The sequence below is a fragment of the Hyla sarda genome, chromosome 13 (assembly GCF_029499605.1).
Source record: "Hyla sarda isolate aHylSar1 chromosome 13, aHylSar1.hap1, whole genome shotgun sequence".
Lineage (NCBI taxonomy): Eukaryota > Metazoa > Chordata > Amphibia > Anura > Hylidae > Hyla > Hyla sarda.
In genome coordinates this window covers 7,249,391-7,272,038 of record NC_079201.1, presented here as the reverse complement: position 1 = coordinate 7,272,038, position 22,648 = coordinate 7,249,391, and the positions used below count along the sequence as shown (strand labels likewise).

At 41.6% G+C, this 22,648-nt stretch overlaps 1 protein-coding gene across 8 annotated transcripts in view; it reads left to right on the top strand.

Moving 5' to 3' along the window:
- NTN1 (netrin 1) overlaps positions 1-22,648 on the top strand; it is a 362,388-nt gene that overhangs the window by 243,034 nt on the left and 96,706 nt on the right. For 6 of the 8 annotated variants that reach the window (XM_056549688.1, XM_056549680.1, XM_056549683.1 and 3 more), the window contains one exon: positions 914-1,986. In XM_056549688.1, the coding sequence (XP_056405663.1) occupies positions 969-1,986 (1,018 nt within the window). In that variant the 5' untranslated portion in view covers positions 914-968. Of the gene's footprint in view, positions 1-76; positions 518-913; positions 1,987-22,648 lie in introns of those variants that run through there. The other 2 variants (XM_056549685.1, XM_056549686.1) reach the window with 2 other exon arrangements.

Genomic DNA, 22,648 nt, shown 5'->3' with positions numbered 1-22,648 from the left:
GCAAGCCTCTCTTTACTCCACTCCCTGTCTCTATCCTCCAGCCTCCCCCCCCCCTTCTTTTTTTCACCTCCTCTCCCCTCCTCTTCTTCTGCATGTGAATCAATTGCTTACAGCCTCCCCTGCCCAATGTTCTTTTACCAGTGGGTGTCGTTGTAATTCCCCCTAATGCAATGTCATTCCTTGAGATGACCTCAAGCCAAACAGTCTGAGAGCGTCATTCACTTTCTATAGCAAGACAGGGAAAGACAGTCACCAAAAACTTCTCATCTGTGCAGAAGGATGTGAGGATTCACTCTGCAGATTGGCTGACTCTTCTCACCATCCTCACCAGTCTTCAAAGCTCAGCCACCACATGCTGCACAGCCTGCCCTGAGCAGCCACCAAACTTTCTCAACCCTTTTTTTTTTCCATAGTGACTTTTTGACCTCCCCCCCCCCCCCTATTTGAACCGTCTCTTAATTTAATTCTAAGGTAGTGCATTTTTTTCTATACTTATTGTTTATTTGCAGAATGTTAGGTAAGAACCTTTACGTTAGCAAAATAAGGTGTAAAACTTGCAACTTATTCTAAAACCATCTAGCTCCAGCTTGTGTTTTTAAACATATATATATTATATATATATATATATATATTATTATTATATTTTATTGGACAGGACTTTTATGTTGTCATTTAGTCTTGTTTTATATCATACTCACTTTTGCAGATAAAAACTTTTGCATGTCTTTGAAATGGTAACTTTTTTTTCTTTTGGATCCTTTCTGCTATATGATGTCATCTCTGTTTGATTTTGGTTGCTAGTGTATTTCAGCTATTTTAACCATCTGTTTTTAGTAACTCCTAGGTGACTAAAATATTTTATATTATTATTTTTCTTTTTTATTCTTTCTGTGTTTGCCTTCGTTTTTGCTAGGAGTACAGGCCAGTGGAAGGATCTGTGGTCAAGGCAGGGTTAAGCTGACTTGAAGATGATGCTGAGAGGGCAGTTTTTGCTGTTCGTGCTAGTTTCTTTGTCTTGTACCGCTCAAGAAAGTAGAGGAGGATATGGGATGAATATGTTTTCCATCCAGACGTCACAGCCTGATCCATGCTACGATGAGAATGGGAACCCTAGGAGATGTATTCCGGACTTTGTAAACTCAGCTTTTGGGAAGGAAGTCAAAGTGTCAAGCACCTGTGGGAAGAACCCATCAAGGTATTGTGTGGTGACGGAAAAAGGGGAGGATAGATTCAGGAACTGTCATTTTTGCAATGCCTCGGACCCTAAAAAAGCCCATCCGCCCTCTTTTCTAACTGATCTCAACAACCCCCACAACCTCACCTGCTGGCAATCAGAGAACTATATACAGTATCCTCAGAACGTCACCCTAACCTTGTCCCTAGGGAAGAAGTTTGAGGTGACTTACGTGAGCCTCCAATTCTGTTCTCCAAGACCGGAATCCATGGCTATTTTCAAATCTATGGACTATGGGAAATCGTGGGTACCATTTCAGTTCTACTCAACCCAATGTCGAAAAATGTACAATAAACCCAATAAAGCAGTCATTACTAAGCAGAATGAGCAAGAGGCTATCTGCACAGACTCTCATACAGATATGCACCCTCTCTCTGGAGGTTTGATAGCCTTCAGCACCTTGGATGGTAGACCCTCTGCACATGACTTTGACAACTCCCCAGTCCTTCAAGACTGGGTGACAGCCACGGACATCAAGGTGGTGTTTAGTCGTCTTCACACTTTTGGAGATGAAAATGAAGACGACTCAGAATTGGCCAGAGACTCTTACTTTTATGCTGTTTCTGACCTTCAAGTTGGAGGTCGGTGTAAGTGCAACGGACATGCCTCGAGATGCGTTAAAGATAGAGATGATAACCTGGTGTGCGACTGCAAGCACAACACTGCTGGACCTGAGTGTGACCGCTGCAAACCTTTCCACTACGACAGACCTTGGCAGCGAGCAACAGCGAGAGAGGCCAACGAGTGTGTGGGTGAGTAGACTCAACTTTCAGTTCATTCAGTGGACTTTTAGGAACAGCGAGTGAACTAAAAGTGGTAAAAGCCAAGGAACAAGCCAGAATTTGGTTAGTTCTTGTGTTATTTACACGTTCACAACTGTAGCCTGTCTCTTTTCCTTCTTTATGTCATGGAATTCCATAGGCTTGGATACAGAAAGGGATGTGACACTCTGGGTTGACCTTTTTGTGTCTTTTTTTTTATTTTAATTGTTGGCCTTTGCAGCTGACCATGCTTTTGTGACTTGAACAATGTGTGTATTATCGGTTATTGCCTGTACATTTCTGCATACATTAAATAGCCATAAGTGATTTAGACATTTGATAAAAAATTTATATTTGCTCTTATATCTGCCTAACCTGAAGGCAAAAGCTGGAAAAAAAAAAGTTGAAAGCAAAAGCCACAGACTTTACAGTTAAACCGTAGACTCTTATTTTGTTATTGTGATATTCTTCTTACTTCTTATGTAGCATTTTCAGCTCAGGATTAATTAAGTTTCATTGAATGTCTTCCAATGAATTTCCCTATGATGTCATAGTGAATCCTTATCCCCGTCAACACGCAACTGATTCCGAATTTGGCCCAAACTCGCTCTTAAAATGCTGCCTGGATGGCTAAAATTTCTCCTGGAATCGCTCCATGGTTAGTTAATTAGTTAATGAGCCCATGGAGAAAATTGCCGTGCAAGCGATACCTTTTATTGCCTGAGCGACTTGGGTTATATTGCAGCGAAGACTAGTAAAAGGCAGACACCAGTGGAGAAAGGTATATTGTCCATTCCTAAAGTCTGTGCAAGATGAAAAATACACCAAATATACTCTGCTATGATGTAATATTATTTTAGAGTCAGCAATGTGATTTCAGACAAATAGATTACATTTTTTGTGAATTTCTGGTCCAAAATGGTAAACTTAAATTACATTGATAAGTCATAGGTAGAGATTAGATTGAGAGAAAGACGATACTCAAACATAAGATTCCCCCATATCTCTCCCTATATGTATCTAAGCTTATAAAGGGGATTTGTCAATCATACGTAGAACACCCCTTAAATTGGGTCCACATGCAGTTATTTTAGCCAAAAAAAATATTTCCACTAATGTTTTTTTTTTCTCTGTTGCATTTTTGTTTTTGGCTAAAATACTGACTAAAAATACTGTGTGTTAACCCAGCCTTATAGTTTCCTTAACTATCCACTGTGATAGCACATTGCAAACAGAGAAGGTTTATTTTTTTATTTTTTATTTAAATAGAATATGTTCAAATGTAATTTTTTCTCCTGGCATGTTGTATAATAAGTTGCCAACCTGCGTTTCCCAAATTATGTTATTTTCATGAAAACAAACGGCATGACAAACTTTCTGAATTTTAATTGTATTTTTTGCATTTTCTTTTTTAATTTACAACAATTTTCATGTAAATAACATACCAGAAGAATTTACTAGATGGCAGAATGAGCCAGGCCTTGCAATGTCTCTATTCACATGTACTGTATGCTACACATATTAGATGCTGCAGATTTTAATGTAAACTAATTGACTGAGCACAGCATAAAATGCTTCAAACCTGCAGCATCAAATATGCATAGCATAATGTACGTATACATAGACCCTTAATGGGTTTCACACAGTTTTTTTTCCGGAGAAACGCCTTGGCTTTAAAAACAGCATCAAAAACTGCAGTGACAGCAGCCTTAAATATGAAATTCCCTAAGCTGTGGACTGAAGGTACAAGAACGGAAAGGAAGCAGCTCTAATAAGTCTATTCTTCTTTATTAGTGTAAACCATCAACTTTTTATATGTTCGCCCTCAAATCTATCAGAATTCTTGATGAAATATTAGTATTGCTTTTCTTATATTACGGTACCTGGATTTGTATTATAAAGGATAATGGCTAAATGCAAGACCAAATTGCTGCAGAATATTCAGTTGATAAGCCACATAGATCTTATGCTTTATTGTATTTATTAAAAATGTTTGTTTGATCTGATGCCCAAAAAGTCAAGAGCAGACCCCTTGAAGTGTGCATGGCATTCAGTATTTGGGATATTAGCAGGCATAATGCTTTCCATACTTTTAATATTACATTCACACCTACATGTTTTTTTTTTTTCAGAGAGTGTCGACTTGTTCTCTTTTCTTTAAAATTAATAAGTATAAATATATATATATATATATATATATATATATATTTGTACATATATATCTTTAAGGATATATACAAATTATAATTATTCTTATTTTTTTTATTTTTTTTTTATTGTATAATAGCCAATCTGATACCAGTGTAATCTGTATATTTCTACAGTCACATTTCACATGTCACTTATTATACTTTAGCAAATTGTGTCTTGTAACATCCACCTGCAAACCATTAAAGCATCGCTATCACTAATGACCTAATTGTTCTGTAAATCTGCTCCATGATTTGTAGTATTGATGGAAAAAATCTAATAATTACTAACACATCTCTGCTTAGAGTAGAGCAAGCAGATAGTAACAGGACTAAGAAAGACACCAAAACCTGACTGTCCTATGTAATACGTGCATATTGTAGGTCAAGGATCTGGTTGTTGGTTTGTGTGTTATGATTTTGGGGTAGTTCATGTGGGGGTAGGTCAAGTAGGTCTTGTATTTGTATTATGAGCACCATTTCTTTTACATAAAAATATATATATGTCGCTAAAAATATTACATGTTAGATTTGAGGTTAGAAATTGCACAAATATAGTTGGCACAAATGCACAGAATATGATGCTTTTTCCATGATTCAATTCAATGTTTAAATTTTTTCCTATCAACAAGTCACTCAAAAAAAAAGAAAGAAAAAGAAACCAAGAATCAATTTTTGGCTGTGTTCACTTCTCCTCTTGCTCATACAGGAGAGAGGAAAAGACATGTACAGTACATAAAAGTTTATGAACGTCTTTCGTTGCTGTCCCACAGGCCATTAGATCTAACAGCCTCCATAAAATATTTATAGCGAACGGTTATTTTAAAGATGCGTGGAAAAGTTGCTCACGTTTACGACTTTGTCACCCCAACTTTTACAGTGGACTATAAAACATTTTACATCTGCATAGAGTGATATTTGTATTTTCTATTATAGTTGAGTAGATGGTCAATGACCAGGCGCTGTACTGCAGATCAGCAAGTATATATGTCCTTCCAGACTACCCTGCCCCATGTTATTACTAAAAAGCCCCATATGGAAGACTTATTATCATCAACTCTGAATAAATCCAAGGCTGCAGCTATGTAAGCCACACCATCACGTGCCAGCACTGCATCCTGACTCGGCTATTTTTTTTTTTAATAGCCGAGTCAGTGCTCTGTAACTTAAGTGCAAAAAAAGTGCACAAAGATTAAAGCTAACACAAACCTTCCCTTTCAGGCCAAAATACACCTTTAAGGATCCACCTGAACACCAATTTAAGTATCAACCAAGGTGCCAACTAGTTGGCATCCATGTAAAAACAGGGACCCAGGGTTTCAGGGTTGCTGGGAACAGAAACATTGAAACTTTTCAAAGGGACTGAAAAGGGTGGGGTGTCTCCTTGAAGAGACCACCAAACTGGCATATAGAGACTTTCATAGACCATGCATTGATCCATTGGAAAAAGGTATTTAAACTTGGTTTAAATATTGAGGCTTTTTGATGTAGTATAATGGCGCATTATACATCAATTTTCATTCTGTATAATGTTCACACTCATTCCCATCTCCCTTTCACATTAAAAGGATTTCACCTTTGCCCTTATGCCTGGCAGGACCATGGGGGGGCGCTACTTTTGCAGTCATAAACATACTGACCCTCTGAACTGAACTTTTGGGTGTATTCATGGTGCAGATGTGCTCCCAAGTTTTAATACTTCATGTGTTTACCCTCACAAATTGACTCTTCTTTCAGAGAGTTAATCCCCTAATGTGTGCGCTGATAGTACTGCCCTGCTCTTTTATATACAGTTGCATATATCACCCATTGATCCCCATTAATACAAGACCTATTCCACACAGTATATGTTTTTTGTGAGATGTCTTTGGTTAAAAAAGTGAAGTTGGCCATGTTTATGAAAAACCCAACGTAATGTCAACACATACTAGCTAAACGTAAGGGGAGACTCTACTTCCATCTTGCCTATTATAACCTATACATTTGTTTCCCAGCACTTATTCTGAACATGGTGTTAATCTAGCCATACTATGATACACCTAAGGACTCCTCCACACTACAAAAATTATGTGCATTTTCAGCATGCACCATCCTCCCATTGCTTTCAATTGGAGGCTACTGCTCAGTTTACATGGCAGAATTTTTGCTGCAGATCTAAGTTTGCCTACTAGAATAAAAATGTTCATTCTTTCAACAGAATTTGCAAGCAAAGTTCTTGGGACTTTGATTTTTGATGCTTTATTTTGACAGCACATTCCTTGTAAAATTGCCTCCAATTTGAATGGTGCAGGTCACTGGAACAATCTTAAACTGTTTTCACATGTGTTGCATTGAATACCGTAAGACAGTGAAGTATGATTTATTGTGAATTGTCACAGTTTCACAATGAAGTTGTTGGCCATACAGTTATACAAGTGAAATGTAAGTTTCATTTGTAAAAATTGTGTAACCAATAGGTGTATTGAAAACTTTGGTTTAACGCATCTTCTGTAAAGTGCGAATACAGCCAGAAGTGATGCAAATGCGTACCTAGAGGTCACACATTGCAGGGTATTGTAGTATAAATAAACCATTCCTGGAAGGCCCAATTGAATAAATTGGCACCCTAGCAAAAATCAGGAGAACAAACAAAGTTCTCCAAACATCTCTAGGACAACGCCTGTGAAAAGTAGAGATCAGGGTATGGATACAAAATCAGTAAAGAACTATCAGTATAATAATCAGTAATGAAAAACAACTATGACCAGATGTAACCCTACTTCAAACAGGATGTGCTCAAAAAACACTGGCAATGCAAGGAAAACTGACCTCTGTGAGGCCTGTGAAAACTTTGAAGGAGATACAGATTTTAATTGTCCCAATAGTTTGACATACAACCAATGCCCAGGTAATAGGATTACAGGAAAAAGGAAACCACTTCTTATTGGTAAAGTAGGGGGTGGACTGAATGCAATAGAATAAATAAAAATCCTGAAGGAAAACAAGCTGCAGTCTGCAAGAGAAATGCACCTAAGGAACCAATCCAGCTAGTCAATGACCCAAAACATAAGGACAAAGCTACACAAAAGGGGTTTTGTCCCGAAGTGGACAAGCTCATGTTCAGACCTCAGTGTCAGAGCTACCCCTACACTGTATGGGGGACAAGAGTGGTGGACTTATGTTGTGTTTATCACTTTAATGGAGATTGTACAATTCCTTTCTGTTGACCATTTTCAAAAAAAGTTAAAATAAATGTAGCTTTAATTACAGCCAATAAAACATGGAAAAAAAGTATAATTAGTTGAGCATTTTGTGCCAACAACTTTCACGCATTATCAGTAGTTTTGCTCTGGATTGTACACAAAGTGGTTAATTCAGCTGAAATCATTGGAGGTAGCAAAGCAGCTGAACAGTTCTAAACATCAAGATATTCTCTGGCAGCGAGCCACCAAACTGGATAAGCCAAACATGACTCTGCAAAAATGAGGTCTAGAACCATGTTTGGTGCGAAGTACGTCAAATACCAGCCTATTACCTAGTATCCATGACTATATTAATGTTGGGTGGGTTCCTCTCCACAATATATCATATACAGTACTGAGTTCAGCTAATCTGTATATTCATAAAATACGCACTCGCTAGACAAGTTCTAAAGGTCTTGTCATTTAGGGGGTCCATATCTGTTGACAGTCTGTTCGCATATAACAATAGAAAGCACTGAAACCACTGTATCTGTAATAAATTCAGTGGCATAATATTGGGGTGCAGGGGCTTCGTTTTCATCTGGGGTTGGTGCCCTAGATGAGTTTAAGTACTTATTGTCACCCCCTGCTCAGTAGTGCACTTTTGTATGATCTGCTACTTGGAGTAGGAGCAGAGTGTGGCAGGAACTGAGAGTCTGGATTATCTACTGTTTTGTACCTTAAAAGTCTATATGTGTGCTATAATTTTGAAAGCTCATGTGATCTTCTCAACAATGGCTCATACCAAACTCCACATCCTGGCATATACAGTCCAGGTACTTACCTTTCCCCATATCCACCAGTTATAACCAGTGGCACAAGTCTTGCATATTTTTGTTTTTCAAAGTCTTAGCTAAACTTTTATAATCTGCCCAGTGGAGAGAGTATCCTAGAAGCCAAGGGGAAGACAATTGAAGCTACCAATCCATGTGAACCTCTATGGTACACACATGCCCTTATGTCTGTACAGGCCTGGTCAATCACTTGGTCAATACAGGCAGTTGAAGAGAACAGCAGATTGCTGGTGCAGCTAGGATATAAGTGATCTCTCAACTTACAATGGTCTCAACATAAAATAGTTTCAACATACAGTGGTCTTTTCTGGACCAATGTAACGTGAAACCAGACTCAACATACAATGTTACGGACAGTCCAGATATGCGAAACATGTCAATGGCTGGAAGAAATTACCAATTAGAATAGGTAAAACACCTATATTACTGAAGAGTGTGCACTGACTGGCTGTCTGATAGTGCCCCTACAGTACAGGGAAGTATTACATGTTCTGTACTCTTTACCTATGCCAGGGTTAGCTGCTCTTTTGGACACCAAGTAAGGGTGGCTCCATTTTACTTTTTAAGGACACTGTGTATACTGTACAGGACCCTGAAGAAGCTCCTGCCTCTACACAGACAGTGATTTACAGCTCTCAGCAGCTCTTTCTAACTTTTATATGTAAGGACTTGCTTTATCTATATTATATATAGTTGCCTTCAGAACCAATTACCAGGTTTCCATAGAGTTATGGTCTCAACATTCAATGGTCTTCCTGGAACCAATTAATATTGCAACTTTAGGGACCGCTGTATAGGCTGACTGTGATCTCCCATTGAGCGTGATGTTTAGGTCAATGAGATATCTTTCATGTTCAAGTTAGTTGATTCGGGCTGCAACTTTGTAACCTAGGGCATTCGGCAGAGTTGGGCAGGTGATCTGAGGTAATGTCAGGGAAAGGTTTTCTTTTCCTTCTTCAGTGTTAAGATGACATTTTACAAATAGACCCTGGGGACATTTATCACCTCTCGCCCACACACACCAGAGGTACACTGACCCGTTACTGCATAGATTCACTTACACACTGTACAGCTTAGTCATCCATCTGCCCTTTTTGAAGATAAATGTTTTCTATGGGTCATGGCACAGGCAACGCTGATGCTCATTGTGACTTTACAGAGATATTGCAATCCAGATTCTGGGGGAGATGGAGAGCATATGTATTAATATAGAACTGTGGGTACTTTTATAGAAAGAAAACTTCCCTTCTTATGGTTCCAGATAGAGCCACTGGACCACATGAGGCACTGGGAGGCTGTCACTTCTTTGGTTGGGTGGATTATTGGGGGGGGGGGGGGGAGAAGGGTGTTCTCATATTTTACTGCACTCCGATTCATGCTCACAAGCATCCAGTTGTCTACATGGAAAATCTAATACAGAATTGAAAGTTTCTTTACAAATTGTCCCGCCAGACAATGAAATGGTGTTTTCTACAGTCCCAGGAGTTAACAGTGGTGAAGTTTTGTAAGGGGCAGCAGGGTGCACACCTGAGCAGGGACCTCACTGAATCACAAAGGGCCTTTATGTAACCGCATGTCAGTGTATAACACAGGCGCTCCGGGAAAATCTTTTATGTTGAGTTCTCTCTGTTGACACAGCCCAGATGTTCATTTGATGATATTATAATACAGTAATAATCTATAATCTCTTCATCTCTCTTGCAAAATGAACACTTTTCTCTAGCGTTAAATATTGTCCAGATGATATCTAAAGAAGAAGCAAAGCATGTTCTGCATTTGATCTCGCTTTATTACACAGAATTTGCTCCAGTCCACCTGCAGCAAAAAATTGAATACAAATCGTTTTTTTGCCTATGTCTCTGTAGGAGGTGATATAGATATTGCTCTCCTATTAGAGATAGCTACAGAAGGTCTATCCACACTGCTGAATTTCGGTCAGAGATGTTCCTAGTGGAGAGTCTATTGGCAGTGGGCGCATTCTGTGCTAGGACTGCACAAATATGCTCTGTTTTCAGCAATGCAGTCCAGGCAGAATTCTGGTAAAACAATGAAAATGTTCATTCTTTTGGCAGCGGAAATTTCTCAGCATGAATAGTGCAGCAAAATCCCATTGAAAACAATGGGACTTCTGCAAGCAGAATTTTTTTTAAATTCAGTGTGGATGATACTGAACAGAGAAACATGGAATATTATCAGCAGAGAAAGGCCACCTAGTCGGCACTTATATGATTTCCTTTATTTTATCTTCAGATAGCTGCCTGGTACTTAGCGCACCAGGACGTATTTCCTGCGGCTTGTAAGATCTGTGAAGCGAGCGCAGAAGTTATCATCAACCCGGGACCCACCGCTAATCATGCTGATGTCTGCCATTAACCCTTTAGATGCCATGATCTATAGGCTGTACAAGTGGATACCAGATATCAATGATCAGTTCTATGCCAATACATAGCGCAATACATAACCGTAATAGCAATTCATAGATTTCTATTAATAGTCCCCTGTGGGGAAAGCAAAAAAAAAAAGCAATAGAAAGTGAAAAAGCCCCTCCCCCATTTAAAAAATTCCCCATGTAACAAATAAAATTAATGTAATAAATAAACATATATCATTGCAGTGTGCGGAAATGCCGAACTAATAAAATATAAAATTAATGATCCTTGAAGTCCAAATTGCTGATTTATGCTCACATCACAGAAAAACATGGAATAAAAAGTGATCAAAAAGTCACATACACAAAAGTGGTACTGATAAAAACTACAGATCACAGTGCAAAAATGTGCCCTCATACAGCCCCATATGCAGAAAGATTTATAGGGGTCAGAATAGGGAAATTTTAAACATACTTATCTTGTTTAAAAAAGTTACACTTTTTATTAAAAGCAGTACAATAATACAAAAGCATGTAATCATGGATGTCGTTTTAATTGTATTGCCCCACAGAATAAAGAGAACATGTCACTTTTACCGTAAAAAGGAAACCCCCCAAAATTTGCAAAATTGTGGTTTTCTTTCTAATTTCCCACCACAAATAATATTTTTTTGGGTTGTGCCTTACATTATATGGTAAAATGAAAGGTCTTATTACAAAGTACAATTGGTTGTGCAAAAAACAACCCTCATATGAGTCTGTGGATAGAAAAATTAGAGTCATGGCTCTTAAATGGCAAGAACGAAAGACGCAAAAATTAAAATTGGCTGCATCCCTAAGGCCAAAATGGGTTGTATCCTTTAGGAGTTAAAGGGGTACTCCTGAGGAAAAAAACTAAGTTTTCAATACAACTGGTGCAAAAAGCTAAACAGATTTGCAAGTCACTTATCATCAAATTACTAAAATCTCAAGCTTCCCAGTACTTATCAACTGTTGCATGTCCATGTAGTCTGTGGTGCTCTTTCCAACCTCCTCGGTCCGTGTCAGGAACTACTGTCTAGAAGAGCAGTAAATCTCAATCTCAAACCTTTCCTGCTCTAGACAGGATGTAGTCATGATCTTCATCTTTTCCACTTAAAGGGGTTATCCAGGAAAAAACTTTTTTTTATATATATATCAACTGGCTCCAGAAAGTTAAACAGATTTGTAAATTACCTTTAAGCCACTAAAGAGGGAGAGAGCACACCGTGCAGCTTAAGCATGCAGATATACGATACCACTAGTATACACAGGCAGCCTCCGGACCCGATAAATAACAACGCAGCAGGGTTCACACACTAGATAAAGTATCAAACAATACAATGAAAGAGAGTAGCGTGCACTCACTGCGGGTAAACAGCTGCAGGCCCGAGGTCCGGGATCACCGCGGCATGGATGGAGACGGTAAGGGGCGCTCAGAGGCTACGCTGGCTGTTTCGGACGTAGGCCGGAAGAAGGACGTTCCTACGTCCGAAACAGCCGGCGTAGCCTCTGAGCCCCCCTTACCGTCTCCGTCCATGCCGCGGTGATCCTGGACCTCGGGCCTGCAGCTGTTTACCCGCGGTGAGTGCACACTACTCTCTTTCATTGTATTGTAGATTTGTAAATTACTTCTATTAAAAAATCTTAATCCTTTCAGTACTTATGAGCTTCTGAAGTTAAGGTTGTTCTTTTCTGTCTAAGTGCTCTCTGATGACACGTGTCTCGGGAACCGCCCAGTTTAGAAGAGGTTTGCTACGGGGATTTGCTTCTAAACTGGGCGGTTCCCGAGACACGTGTCATCAGAGAGCACTTAGACAGAAAATAACAACCTTAACTTCAGAAGCTCATAAGTACTGAAAGGATTAAGATTTTTTAATAGAAGTAATTTACAAATCTGTTTAACTTTCTGGAGCAAGTTGATTTATAAAAAAAAAAGTTTTTCCCTGGATAACCCCTTTTAAGGGCTTGCCCACTACATGCAGACGTGGTTTTGTCTGCGTGTGGCAGTGTTTTCCCAACCAGCGTGCCTCCAGTTTTTTCCTGGATAACCCCTTTAACCCTTGTGCAATCTGGCGGAGGAGGGGAGCATTACCTATAATTTGCAGGGGTCATACAGTGACTTTTGTTTCCTCGAGATTTGTGCACATATGTGCATGTAATGTCTGTTTAACATATGAAAAGAACTTAAAACATTTCTTTCAGGACTCCTACCATAGACCCTATGGAGAAATGACAGATTCCATTACAGACTTTCTCACTTTTTGTGTTGTTTTAGTGATTCCAGGTCTCTTGCTGCCTGTGGGTGGGGAAGCACCTGGTTATGTAGTATTGTTAGTAATGTGGTGCACCGTTTGTTCTCTTTGTCATTTGCCAGGAAGCTAAATCTGAACAGAAGACGATGTAGTTGTAATGTTATGTTGTGCATAGAAGGCGGCATGCCATTGGCCACATCAGTACTAGACAACAATGGTCCTGAACCTGTGGCTCTCCATTTGTTGCAAAACTACAACACCTATCATACTCAGACATCTGAAGGCTGTCATGGCACGATAAGAGTTGTAGTTGTGCATCGCTAGTGAGACGTGAACACTTTAGAAAATCCACTTTTCTCGTATTGGCCCTTACACGTGCAGAAGGTCATATATCCGGCTTATTCTTCAATTCCACCTAACCTGTGCACCATACTTCCCCATAGCCATAATTAATAAGTGATCCTGTAGTGTAATTATCCTGAGTTTTTACATTATGACTCCAGTTTTGTCCCCTGGTGATCCCGACTCAATCCGGGAGAAACACATTGTGACCCTTGTTGGTATTGAATTTTGTTGATCTTATTTGTGGCCATACTGGGTGTATTTGTTACAGATTCTACTTACCAAATATCCCTATGGGTGTCTTGGTCACAAAAGTCAATGGGGGATATTTATCAAAGGATTTAGACTGGTTTTTCCTGTCTAAATTTGTCGCACAGAAAGTCGCAGTCTAAATATGTGCGACTTTTCTGCTAGGATTTTTAGAACATGATGCATGCAAGTCTATTTTATACGGAAATGCATTGGAAAATGCATTGGTGCTGAATTTATCAAGTGCGACTTTTGTGCGACAAGTCGCATCTGCCCAAAATACACTGAAATGTCAGACCATGTTGGAGCAGGTCTAAATGCAGTTTAAGCTGTAGACCCTGAAGTCTGAGCACAGAATTTATCAAGGGCTGTGAGACCTTTGATAAATTAGGAGCACAATAGACAGGAGACTACCACATACGCTGGTCTATAAGCATACCCAGAATAGACTAGATTAGTAAATGTCCCCCAATGTTTCTGTTACCAATTTTAGTTCTGTGTAACCTTTGTGTGTGTTTATTTTTTATTTCTTTCTAATTGGAGGGCTATTTATTTTAGGTATAGTTTTTATTAAATATTTTAAAAGCATTATAATAAAAGTTACAATTTATATGCAACAATGATATTGTTTATTTTTTAAGGGCTTGTTCATAGGAGATGATAATGGATCTGTCAAAGACAGTTTTTCAGCAGTTCTCGCCTGGCCTCTATGTTTTTGCTACAGTTTGTTTAAGTGTTGATATGAATTGTCCCAAAACAATGATAACTTGTGGGGCACATTTCTGACAATCTCACTCACTCTTCACTGTTGTAGATTGATGTGTGACTCCCTTTGGTAATCTAAGGGTTAACAAACCAGAGACCATAGCTTAAAGCACCAATCTCTCTGCAAAAGCATTTCCGGAGACACTTAGAAGTCAAGTAGTCGATATTTTCCGGATTTAAGTCCTGGCATCTTCAATAGGAATGATTTGGGTGCCGACCTCCCTTCTTCCTTGCTACCTCTCCCCCAAGTTTTTTTGTAAATATGTATCCTACTTTGGAAGAGGTGGCAGACAAAAGGCAAGGAGAAACAAAAGAACTAAAAAAGCTACCCGAGAAATATGTCAAATATGTCTTCAGAGGCCCAGTCCAAGGCAATTAGTTTTCCCCTCAAATCAGATTAACCTGTACAAGGCAGCCGGCAACTTGTGCCAAACCCCACTTCCTGCTTTCCCAAGAGTTTGGCATGTTGCGGGGAGAGACTTGTATTGTCAACAATTTTAAGAAATTCTCTGAACCCTGCAAGTCGGGTGATGGGGAGGAGTAAAAAGTCTCCAGTGCACCTTAGATCGGGTATTATGAACGTGAAATGTAAACAGCTAAAGAATATGTAGATGCAAAATAAATTCCTATTATTAGCGGTGTGGTTGCACAGTCCTCATCTTTACCCCCATCATACATCCAGTTCTATCCACTGCAGTGTGCTAGGATGTACACAAGAAAGAACTGCTGCCAACATGCAACCATTAGAACTTGGCATGTATGAGGAGAAGGCACCCAGTGTATTTTGACTCAACCCATAAGGAACAGGGACGAGGTTAACCTGTGCGGACAGTGAATGCAGCTGGATTGTGAACATGTGACTCATCTCCATTCTGACCAGAGTCTCATGACATGACCCCTGTATTTCGGTTCATGGGAGGAGGGCTGCCTAAAGGTCAGACCCCCTTCTATCATATGCCTATCCCCTTTTCTGTGGATAAGGTTTAAATGTTTTGGTCGCAGACCCTAGTATCTGAGAATTCTGCAACTTTTAAATATCTAGTGGGTAAAAAAGTATTTAGTCAGACACCAATTGTGCAAGTTCTCCCACTTAAAAAGATGAGAGAGGCCTGTAAATTTAGTCATAGGTATACCTCAACCATGAGAGACAGAATGAGAAAAAAAAATCCATAAAATCACTGTCTGATTTAAAAAAAAATTATTTGCAAATTATGGTGAAAAATAAGGATTTGGTCACCTACAAACAAGCAAGATTTATGGCTCTCACAGACCTGTAACTTCTTCTTTAAGAGTCTTCTCTGTCCTCCACTCGTTACCTGTATTAATGGCACCTATTTTAACTTGTTATCAGTATAAGACACCTGTCCACAACCTCAAAGAGTCACACTCCAAACTCCACTACGGCAAAGACTAAAGAGCTGTCGAAGGACACCAGAAACAAAATTGTAGACCTGCACCAGGCTGGGAAGACTGAATCTGCAATAGGCAAGCAGCTTGGTGTGAAGAAATCAAATGTTAGAGCAATTATTAGAAATGGAAGACATACAAGACCACTGATAATCTCCCTCGATCTGGGGCTCCACGCAAGATCTAGTGAATGACCTGCAGAGGGCTGAGACCAAAGTAACAAAGGCTACCATCAGTAACACTTTATGCCGCCAGGAACTCAAATCATGCAGTGACAGACGTGTCCCCCTGCTTATGCCAGTACATGTCCGGGCCTGTCTGAAGTTTGTTAGAGAGCATTTGGATGATCCAGAAGAGGATTAGGAAAATGTCATATGGTCAGATAAAACCAAAATAGAACTTTTTGGTAAAAACTCAACTTGTCATGTTTGGAGGAGAAAGAATGCTGAGTTGCATCCAAAGGACACCATACCTACTGTGAAGCATGGGTGTGGAAACATCACTCTTTGGGGCTTTTTTTCTGCTAGGGGAACAGGAAGACTGATCCATGTAAAGGAAAGAATGAATGGGGCCATGTATCGTGAGATTTTGAGTGAAAACCTCCTTTCAGCAGCAAGGGCATTGAAGATGAAATGTGGCTGGGTCTTTCAGCATGACAATGATCCTTAACACACCACCCCAGCAATGAAGGGGTGGCTTTGTAAGAAGCATTTCAAGGTCCTGGAGTGGCCTCCAGTTCTCAACCCCATTGAAAACCTTTGGAGGGAGTTGAAAATCTGTGTTGCCCAACGACAGACCAAAACATCACTGCTCTAGAGGAGATCTGCATGGAGGAATGGGCCAAAATACCAGCAACAGTGTGTGAAAACCTTGTGAAGACTTACAGAAAACCTTTGATCTCTGTCATTGCCAACAAAGGGGATAGAACAAAGTATTTTCCACCATAATTTGCAAATACATTCTTTAAAAATAAGACAATGTGATTTTATGGATTTTTTTCCTCATTATGTCTCTCATAGTTGAGGTATACCTATGATGAAAAATACAGGCCTCTCTAATCTTTTTAAGTGGGAGAACTTGCACAATTGGTGGCTGACTAAATAGTTTTTTGCCCCACTGTATTTGTTTTACAATAATTCATCATGTTTTAGAATTTCTGCTTGCTGGCAAAAAAGACAACATACTTGTTTACATCCAGAGGCTGAAAACCAGTCATGCCCTAATACTTTTTCTAGCTGAGTTTTTGTTACAGTTGTATCTTTTCTCAAAAAATTCTCTCACTAAACAGACTGCACTAGAGATTGATACATTTTACCTCCACTTTTGAATAGGCTTTGTATTTCATTCCCTCATCAGTTTAAGGAGAGTGAATGGCAACAGTTCTTTACATTCAGAGGCAGAAAAACAATCACCACCTAATTCTTTTAAAGTGTCCCTGTCATTTAAAAAGGACTTTTGACATGTCAAAGGTTTTGATTCGTTGGGGTTTTAGTGTTGAAGCATGTAGTAGCACACTTCACTCCCCAGCTTGCAGCGATCTCTGACCTGCAGCCAAACTGAGACACCTACCAGGTAAAACCTTTAACATCTCTGTGACGTGTCAAATGTTTTATAAATGACAGGGACACATTAATAGCTGAGTGTTTGTTATTGTATCCAGTGTAGACAATCCTCAGCTAAATACACTGGACTGATACATTTATGTATCTCTGGACTGATTTCCTGCACAGCACCCAGCAGTCCCTAAGGAAGGGAGCATGTTGACAGCCGCACTTATCGGGGGCCGAAACGCCCCTTCCATGTATGTCTATAGGAGAGCCAGAGATACAGCGTTCAGATATCAACGGATCTCCCATTGAGATACATGGAGGGACATCATGCGGGGGTCGACACCCACCCTTGCTGGGGACTGCAGGGGTGCTGTGCAGGACATCGCGGGGGTCCCAGCTGTTGGACACCCCACGGTCTAAAAATAATTCCCTATCCTTTTGAGTTTTACTGTACTGGAGTATTCTTTCATGTCACACAGAGATCTGTGCTGCTGATGTTAATTTGCAGAGGATTGTCTAGACCCGATAGAAAAAAATATATATATTTTGCAAACCCTAAATAGTAAGATAAAGCCCAACTACACAATTGACCAGCAAACTTAGAGAGATTAGGGACCACTTTTACCTATCACCTTCTCTGCTCTGTAATAGTGACCATAAAACTTTCCTTTTTTGTTGACTTGGCTATAGCTCTAGTGGAGGAAGGGGGGGGGGATGGGTTGAGAGAGACACTATTCCTATTACAGGACCGCCCATTTATCTCTCTTACTGTATGTATGTTATGGGCGCAGTGGTCCTCAGCCACATACAAAATCCTTCAAGGTGAGCGCTACAAGTATAATGTCTGAAATCTTGTAGAGTCTAGGGATTTATTCCTCAAGAACATAAAGCTCCTTGACAGAATGTCAGTCCCACCCAGAAGTGAAAGGCCCAGCGTGTGGTGAGGTTTTACCAGCTGATGGCTCCATGTGTCACTGTGACAATGAGCACTGTCCTCTGATTGATTCCACATCATAAAGCTGTCACTGCCCTTATAAGGGATGTGATTGGAGGCCAGATGTTAGTGAGGCTTCCAGGACAGAGCTGTGGGGAGTATCAGTCCTGGCATTCCACAGTCCCAGTTACCTGTCAGCCCTACATCCCAGACAACCACGCTCTCCACTGGAGGATGCAAAAGGGTCTTTGCTCCCCCTCCTCTATTCATTACAGGAGGTTTCTGACTCTGGATTCCTCATGCTTAGAGTAGGTGGAAACATCCATGGAGAAAGTAAAAGCATGCTGGAAGTTGTAGATTTGCATCATCTGCAAAAGCCACAAGTTGGAAACCACTAATAACCAAATAATTCAATCCCAAAATTTGTCTCCTGAATCTGGATGCTGAAGTCCTATAGGTGTGCGCAATTACATATGCCCCCTCTATGTATAGATGGATAGATGGGAAACATCTATACAGAAATTTAACCACATGCATGGAGTTGCAGTTTTGCAACAGCTGCAGAGGTTGGAGACCACTATTATCCAAATAATTCAGGCCTAAAGTTTTGGTCCTGTAGCTTTGGGAGAATTGCTCATGTATATACAGCTTGCATTCTCTATGTACAGGATAGGAGGTGGTATACATTGATAGAGAGCTGACAGCATGCTGGCAACAGTTGCAAATATGAACAAATTCCAAATATTATTGGGGCTGAGGCAGGAGCTCCCTTTCCTTTCTTTCTTTCTCTCTCTTCTCACAGTGTGGAGGGGTGCCAAGTCCTTCTAAAAAGTGGTTTTTCTATGAGATTTAGTGGTTTACCTCATGTTTGTGTAGCAAAGTCTCTGACATTAGTGCAGGATCAAACTCTTAGTGGTCTTCCCAAAAGTCTGCGTGTCACACATCAAAACACTCATTCATTGGCTTTCAGCTGGAGGCCGGCTCCGTGCTGTGTGGTACACTGAAGGCTTCTAGATCAAGGCCTACAGGTTTCTACAACTAGAAACAGATCGATAAGTCCCCCCTTCACAAAGTTCACTGAGTTTTTATTGTTTTAGCATATGATCACAAACTGGGTGCTTTAGCTAGATTCTGAGGAGCAAACATAGGAAAAACATACAAACACCTTGCAGATGTTGTCCTTGGTATGATGTCAATCCAGGACCCTGATGCTGAAAAGCTAAAGGTGACTATGGGTATGTTCACATTAAGTAATTTGAGTTGAAAACTCCATCTGGTGGCTACCGCCAAAATCCTTCTGCTGTAGGACCGCACAGCCCTGCGCCGTCACCATTGACGGCAATGCAGTGCTTGCGGAATTCCGCCGCTGAGATTTCACAGTGTGAAGGATTCCACGGAAGACCCATTCATACCAATGGTGGAGTTCACAGAGCGAGTTTCCAAAGTGTACAAGCAAATTACTTCTACATTTCTCAGTGTGTACATACCCTAAAGGTACTGCAGTTCCCAAAATGGAGAAACTCTGCAATAACCCCATCCCCTTTCTGTCAACTCATTCAACTATTGATACATCACTGTTTGAAATCTACTATGATCACATTAATCACAGTTTAGTGAAAGATCTGCACCAAGGCTTTGAGTGATGGCAGTCACAGAGTTAGTAGCATAGTAACATAGTTCATAAGGTTGAAAAAAGACCAGAGTCCATCAAGTTCCACCTATATCCTTAATGAGTCCCTACTGAGTTGATCCAGGGGAAGGCAAAAAAAAAACCTCATACTAGAGGTAAAAATTCCTTCCCGACTCCAATATGGCAGTCAGAATAAATCCCTGGATCAACATTCTGTCCCTATAAATCTAGTATACATAACCAGCGATGTTATTACTCTCTAAAAATGCATCCAGACCCCTTTTGGATTCTTTTACAGAGTTCCCCATGACCACCTCCTCTGGCAGAGAGTTCAATAGTCTCACAGTAAAGAACCCCTGTCTGTGCTGGTGTAGAAAAGGAGATTTTTTAACACTTACCGTAAAATCTCTTTCTCGAATGATCCATTGGGGGACACAGACAGTGGGTGTATCTTGCTGTCTCTAGGAGGTGTGACACTATGGTGATAAAAAAAGTCAGCTCCTCCCAGCAGGATACACCCGTCTTCAGGTTCTGAGCTAGTCAGTTTAAGTTCCAGAGCAATAAGAGGAGACCAATAGGTCAAGGAAAAACCCCAAACTGTCCGAGAACCAGAAGAAAAAACATAACTGAACACACCCTCAGACAGAGAACCAAGGAAAAACCCAAAAAGGGCGGGAGCTGTGTCCCCCAATGGATCCTTCAAGAAGGAGATTTTACGGTAAGTGTTAAATCTCCTTTTCTCTATCGGCTCCATTGGGGGACACAGACAGTGGGACGTACCAAAGCCATCCCTTGGGTGGGCAGATAAGTAATCAGGCAGACGGCCGATCCACTGCCGCCTGCAACACTTTACGCCCCAGGTTAGCATCAGCCGATGCGAAAGTATGAACCTGGTAAAACCTCGAGAAAGTGTGCAAAGACAACCAGGTAGCCGCCTTGCAAATCTGCGAGGCCGAGGCTCTATTCTGGAGAGCCCAGGATGCCCCAACAGATCGTGTGGAATGAGCCACAACCCTGAAAGGAAGAATCTTCCCCTTACAGTAATAGGCTTCCAAAATGGCAGACTGAATCCACCTAGAAATGGTGGCCTTGGAAGCAGGTAGTCCCTTGCGACGACCTTCCGTAAGGACGAAAAAGGAATCACAAGTGATGGAGAGATAAAACCGAACAGCCCGAACCACGTCCAGCTTGTGCAGTAAGCGCTCCTTAGGATGAGAAGGGGCCGGGCAAAATGACGGGAGGACAATATCCTCATTGAGATGAAAGGCCGAGACAACCTTAGGTAAAAAGGAAGGGTCTGGCCAGAAAACAACCTTGTCCTGGTGGATCACCAGAAACGGAGAACGGAAGGAAAGGGCTGCCAATTCAGACACCCTCCGGATGGAGGTGATAGCCACAAGAAACGCCACTTTCCAAGAAAGGAGGCGGAGAGACACCTCTCTAAGGGGCTCAAAGGGTGCACCCTGGAGGGCACTCAGAACCAAATTCAAGTCCCAAGGAGGAGAGGGTGACCGATAAGGAGGAACAGCATGCGCCACTCCTTGCAGGAAGGTCCGTACATGAGGATTAGAAGCCAGGGGCCGCTGGAAAAGAACAGTAAGGGCCGAAACCTGACCCTTAATGGAACTGAGAGACAACCCCAGTTCCAACCCCGACTGCAAAAAGGAGAGAAGACGGGGAACAGAGAAGGTCACCGAGGAGAAGTCCTGTGCTTCATACCAACGAAAATAAGACCACCAAGTACGGTGGTAAATCCTTGCGGAGGAGGGCTTACGAGCCTTGAGCATGGTGCGAATGACTTGGGAAGAGAACCCGCGTACCCTCAAAACCGCGGTCTCAACCGCCACGCCGTCAAATGCAGCGACTGTAAATTGGGGTGGCAAAGAGGACCCTGAGAGAGCAGGTCCGGACGGAGCTGAAGACGCAGTGGAGTGTCGTCCAGCTGACTAAGTTGGCGTACCAGGACCTTCGGGGCCAATCTGGAGCTACCAGAATGGCGGGAATGTCCTCTGCCTTGAGCTTCCTCAGCACCCTGGGAAGGAGCGGAAGAGGAGGGAACAGATAGGGTAGGGCAAACCCCGCCCAAGGAATCACTAGGGCGTCCACGGCCAGAGCCTGAGGGTCCCGGGACTTGGACACAAACGGAAGGATCTTCCGATTGTGCCGGGACGCGAAGAGACCACTCGCCGGGGTCGGGTGAGGACCGACTGAGGAAGTCCGCTTCCCAGTTGAGCACCCCGGGATGTGAATCGCCGAAATGGCCGGAACCTTGCTCTCCGCCCAGGAGAGAATCTTGGTCACCTCGGCCATGGCTGCCGAGCTGTGAGTGCCGCCCTGACGATTTATGTACGCCACGGCCGTGGCATTGTCCGACTGAACGCGGACAGGACGGGACTGAAGATGGGACTCCCAATGAAGAAGACAAAGAAGAATCACCCATACTTCCAATATGTTTATCGGAAGAAGGGTCTCCTGGGGAGACCAGAGTCCCTGAACTGTCCAATCCCTGAACACGCCGCCCCAGCCCAACAGGCTGGCATCCGTTGTAACAACCTACCAGTGAAGGGGAAGAAACGACCGCCCTAGGAGAAGAAGGGGGGAGCAGAGCCACCAGAGCAGAGACTGATGGACCCTGCGAGGGAGAACAATCTGACGATCGAGGGACAGAGGAGACCTGTTCCATCGGGAAAGATTCGCCAGTTAAAGGGGGCGGTAATGAAACTGGGCAAAGGGTACGGCCTCCATAGTTGCCACCATCCGACCCATGACTTCCATACAAGTGCGGATGGAGACTGATACCTGGGTCCGAAGGGAGCGGACCCCCAACCGCAGCGCCAGACGTTTGTCCAGCGGAAGACGAATTCGGGCTGAGGCTGTGTCGAAGTGAAGTCCCAGGAAGGTTAGAGACTGGGTAGGACGGAGGACTGACTT